The following is a 5,000-nucleotide window of genomic DNA, read 5'->3' on the forward strand; positions in this document are numbered from 1 at the left end:
CCTCTACCACCATCATCATCACCACCACTATCGTCGCAATCGCCACAAATGGCGACGGGTTATGATAAATGAACAAAATATATATGAGTAAATATATATGATGTGAAAAGAAAACGAAAATGAAAACGAAAACGAAAAGAAGAAGAAGAAGAAGAAGAAGCAAAAAGAACAAAAAAAAAACAAAAACGACGAACGGAAAAAAGGAACAGTGGGGCGCGGGTGGGGGGTCAGGCGGGAGGGGGTAGAGGGAGGTGGAGGAGAGGGAAAGAACAAAAAGGAAAAAAAAAGAAAGGAAAGGGGAAAGTAAGAAAAAATGATTTACCGCGAGAGACATCGGGATTGGTGAAAGTTCGATATACCATATTATGCTTCTCCCTGACATTTTCACTTTGGAAAATCCTGTCTTATGGTTACACAGAATTTATATATATATATATATATATATATATATATATATATATATATATGCGTATCGATATCCCTATCCGTGTCCACGTATGTTATATATATATATGTATATACAAACATATAAATATATATATATATATATATATATATATATATCTGTGTATAGCACATTATATGGTATACGATACATCGTAGAATCGGGTACGTGCGCGCATAATAGCAGGGATGGTGCGCGGGTAACATGGAAGTCGTGAGATCCTCACGGCACTGATACCCCGAGATTCGTCCGTGCACGAAATGTACACGCGCGTACACGCGCGTATATAAAGAGGTAGACAGAAAAAGATAGATAAAGATAGATATATATATATATATATATATATATATATATATAGAGAGAGAGAGAGAGAGGTGTCAGTGCATCGACAGTGCAACGACGTTCTTCGTTTAGAAACGTTAACGTTAAGCTAACGTTGTGATCTCTTTCTCTCTTTCTCTCTCTCTCTCTTTCTCTTTCTCTTTCTCTTACACGTCGTCTCTAGCACGTGATTTATTATATTATTCGCAGCGAGCAAAGCCTGTCCTGACAGCCATGACCAGGTAATGGTCGAACGAGCCGAGTCGATCTATTCTCGAGTAGTACCAAGGTTTATTTCAGTTCAGGAACGTTCAGGGATGCGTGTGCTGCACCAGCACACCGATTATCGGATTAAAAGTCACGCGGTTACACCTATGCTCGAGGTATCCTTCTCTCTCTCTCTCTCTCTCTCTCTCTCTCTCTCTCTCTTTCTCTTTCTCTTTCTCTTTCTTTCTCTTTCTCTCTTTTTCCTTGTACCGTACAGCGTACCGGATTGATTAGCTCTTTTTCTCTCACTTTACACCTTCACCAACATCTTAGATCTCTCTTTCTCTATTTCTCTCTCTTTTCTCTCTCTCTCTCTCTCTCTCTCTCTCTCTCTCTCTATTTCTGTTTCTATCTCTGTCTCTTAAACTAAAAGTTAGTACGACGACGAGCATGACCGCCTCTAAAGGGTAAAACTATGCGCCGCTGTCGTGCGGAGACTCATCATTCGAGGCCGAGCTAGTCTGGATTAATTATGCGCGATAAAGTGCGTCGAACACGTGTAGGTACATCGGCCGTATATGCGCTTGTGTCGCTGCATGCCGTCACGACCGATCTGATATTTCCTGAAATAATGCCACTCCACTCCGTACCGTTCGCATTCGAAACGTTTTATTTTAACAAACAGAGAGAGAAAGAGAGCGAGGAAGGTTGAGAAAAAAGATTTCACTTAATGCCATCGTTTCTCGAATCATCCTCCTACTACTTTTCATCCTATTCGTTCTCATACCTACTTCTTCGTCTTCGTTTTATTCGTTCTTTTGACTAAAATAAATTCTAATGTTTTGGTATAGTATATTCTCAATTTCTCTCTCTCTCTCTCTCTCTCTCTCTCTCTCTCTCTCTTTTTACTTTCTTTCTTTCTTCTATGAAATTTGCTCAACAAATTTTATATGGAAAATCAAATTGTTCTTCAATTATTTTCAATTAATTTGAAAGCAAAATAAATTGATGTGGCTCGATATAATGAAATAAATCAAGAAGTCATATCTCAAACGCTAATTATTTATTTTAACCATAAGTAGAACGAAAATATTGAAAAGAGTATATGATTATGACCCGACAACGATATGTTTTTATGAACTGCGAACTCGTGTCAATTGATAAACCGGCTTCCTCATAAAAAATCAATATCTCACTTGAAACGCGTGAAAATGTATATGCAAAAGTAAAAAAAAATAGATGTATTATTAACCATCTTTTAGCAGAGCGTGGTTTCGATCCACGGACCTCTGGGTTATGGGCCCAGCACGCTTCCACTGCGCCACTCTGCTTCTCTGTGGATTATTTTCTAATCGATGGAAAAAAAAAAAATAAAAAAAAAAAAAAAACAAAAAAAAGAGAAGAAAATAGAAAGAAAAAAGAAAAGAATTTTATCTCTCAGATTTTTTTTTTCCCCCTTTAGATTAAATTAATAAGAATTATTAAGAAAAGAGAAACGAAGTTGCTGGCACGAAAGTAACGATAACGTGTAATCATCAAAGCTCGCCTAGTAAGTACTTACTACTTGCAACTCCTATCACGATCGAAGATATTCTTTATCTTTTTTTTTTTTTCTTTCTTTCTTTTTTACATAAACAAATATTTAACCGTTTATTTAGCGCGATAGGTACACTTGCATTTTCAATTTTACAACGTAGGTTGAATATTTGCGTAAGTAAAATTATTGTAATACTTGCGATATGCGACTCTCTTGATGATGCATAGAAAACGAGAAATGAGTCATAGGGAACATTTAATAATATAACTGAACGTGACTCGCAAAGAAAAAAAAACATATATATATATGTTCCTATGTGTATATGTATAAAAGCTATTATTATTTATATTTAAGAAAAGAGATGAAAAGTTATGAAAAAAAAAAAAAAAAGAAAAATATAAACCCTAGCAGAGCGTGGTTTCGATCCACGGACCTCTGGGTTATGGGCCCAGCACGCTTCCACTGCGCCACTCTGCTGTCTTGATAAACCTTCTCAAATATAAATATTTAAAGAAATGTATATACAATTTGATATATATATATATAAGAATATTGATTATACTATTAAATAATTTTATCTAAAAGATAAACTAAAAGTAAATAATTTCGTTTTCTTAAATGAATTCTCGATGGATTAATATTAATTATGTAAATATCTTATATAATAGAGAAATAAAATTCATAGTAATAATCAACGAGAATAATTCAACTTGTATATTTGATATTATATATTCGATTTTAATATCAACGCGATTATTTCTTTCATTTCAGTCGGACATCGTTCATCAAAGCGTATACGAGTTGGTGCATAGCGAAGATCGAGAAGAATTACAAAGACAATTAATGTGGAATTCCTTTTTACCTGCTGAAAATGCTAACTTACCGCTTCACGATGCACTCTCACCCCAACACAGTCATCTTCTTGAGCGTAGTTTTACCGTCCGCTTCCGTTGTCTTTTAGACAATACATCGGGATTTTTGGTAAGTTAAAGTCTTTATCCTACTTATAATATCTCCTCGTATAACTTCTTGATTAGAAAGAAAAGAAAAGAAAAAAAGAAAATGCAAAATGGCGGTAAGATTAACCCTTTTGCCAAGGTGAAGTTTTTTTTTTTTACACCGAATCAAACGTGCAATTATTATTCGTAATTATGCAAATTATAGAAAATTTGTTCTTTGTTTCTTTTTCTTTTTTTTTTTTTTTTTTTTATTCTCATTAAAATTATATCACATCAATTATAAAAGAACGAATTATAAAGAAATATATGTCAAAGGATAAAGAACATTGGTTGCCATGAAAATATCAAGATATGTTTAGTTCAACTAGAATTCTTAATGCATGAAGAATTTTGTTGGTTGACTATAGCCGTAGTTATATTTATTGTATAGCGAGTTTGTATTAGGTGATTATAATCGACTTTAATAAAGGGAAAAGTTTGAGATCATAAAAATGATCATTTTCTTTTCTTTTTTTTTTTTTTTTTTTTTTTCGAACAAATTCCTAAAATCGCAAAATGTAATCCTATTTACCTAGAAACTTATCTTAAACAGTTTGTCTTATCTCACTTATTTAATTTCTTATTAAAATTAAATTTAAGTTTAACTTAAGTTATATCATGAAAAAGATATTATATCTTGTAACTTATTATTAAAGTTAGATATATAAAATTTTAAGAACAGTATAAATAACATATCCAGTTAATATTAAATTTGCTAAATTCATGACATATTTTCTCGAGAAGTACTTCGTGCTACTTAATGAAACTTTTTTCAGGTCAGTTATATATGCTTTATGAACTTATTCCTCTAATTTCGTTGAATCAGACAAGCTAGTAATTAAGATCAAGCTTTATTAAACAAAATTACATTAAATATAATTATCTTTCAATGAAATCAAAATTAATAAAACTCTTCTTTTTTTGTTTGTTTCTTCTTTTCTTCTTTATGCATAAAGAAGAAAAGAAGAAGAACAAAAGAGGAAAAAAAGAACAAAATAAAAAACAATGAAAGATAACATCGAAAAATAATTTCGATAAAAAATGACCATTTATAATATACTGTAACCTCGACGTAATACGAATTAATAAAGAAATATACGTCACGATAAGAGATCGTTTCTTTGCCATGAAGATATCAAGATATGCTCCGTTAACCCGGACTACTTAAGTTCATGAAGAATATTCTCAGATGACTATAGTCATCGTTTGATAAGGAATGGTTTAAGGACGTGATAAAAATGATCGTATAATACTATTACGAATGAATTTCTGAAATCGCAAAAAGAGAATCCTATCTACATGGAAACGAGAAGAGTGAAATGAGTAAGCAGAGTAGTTGTTGGTAGGAGGAGGGAAGAGGGGAGGAAGAGGAGAAAGGGGAAGAGGAGAAGGAGTAGGAGTAGGAGGAGAAGAAGGAGGATAGGGAGGATTACTGAGCGCATTGCGGTCGCGCTCACGACGTTTCTCCACGCTGACAAAAGCAAAGTGCCGG

General features: G+C 33.3%; 1 protein-coding gene and 2 non-coding genes across 4 annotated transcripts in view; 1 reads left to right on the top strand and 2 right to left on the bottom strand.

Annotated features, from left to right (window-relative positions):
* The window catches only part of ss (aryl hydrocarbon receptor spineless), a 126,621-nt gene that overhangs the window by 113,573 nt on the left and 8,048 nt on the right, over nucleotides 1–5,000 (top strand). For both annotated transcript variants that reach the window (XM_085659740.1, XM_035876724.2), the window contains exon 5: nucleotides 3,282–3,491. In XM_085659740.1, the coding sequence (XP_085515866.1) occupies nucleotides 3,282–3,491 (210 nt within the window). The remainder of the gene's footprint in view (nucleotides 1–3,281; nucleotides 3,492–5,000) is intronic.
* TRNAM-CAU (transfer RNA methionine (anticodon CAU)) lies at nucleotides 2,233–2,304 on the bottom strand. Its single transcript has one exon. It is a non-coding gene; the product is annotated as a tRNA-Met (tRNA).
* Nucleotides 2,916–2,987, bottom strand: TRNAM-CAU (transfer RNA methionine (anticodon CAU)). Its single transcript has one exon. It is a non-coding gene; the product is annotated as a tRNA-Met (tRNA).

This window comes from Vespa mandarinia, chromosome 10 (assembly GCF_050613455.1).
Source record: "Vespa mandarinia isolate Hongniang chromosome 10, ASM5061345v1, whole genome shotgun sequence".
Classification (NCBI taxonomy): Eukaryota; Metazoa; Arthropoda; class Insecta; order Hymenoptera; family Vespidae; genus Vespa; species Vespa mandarinia.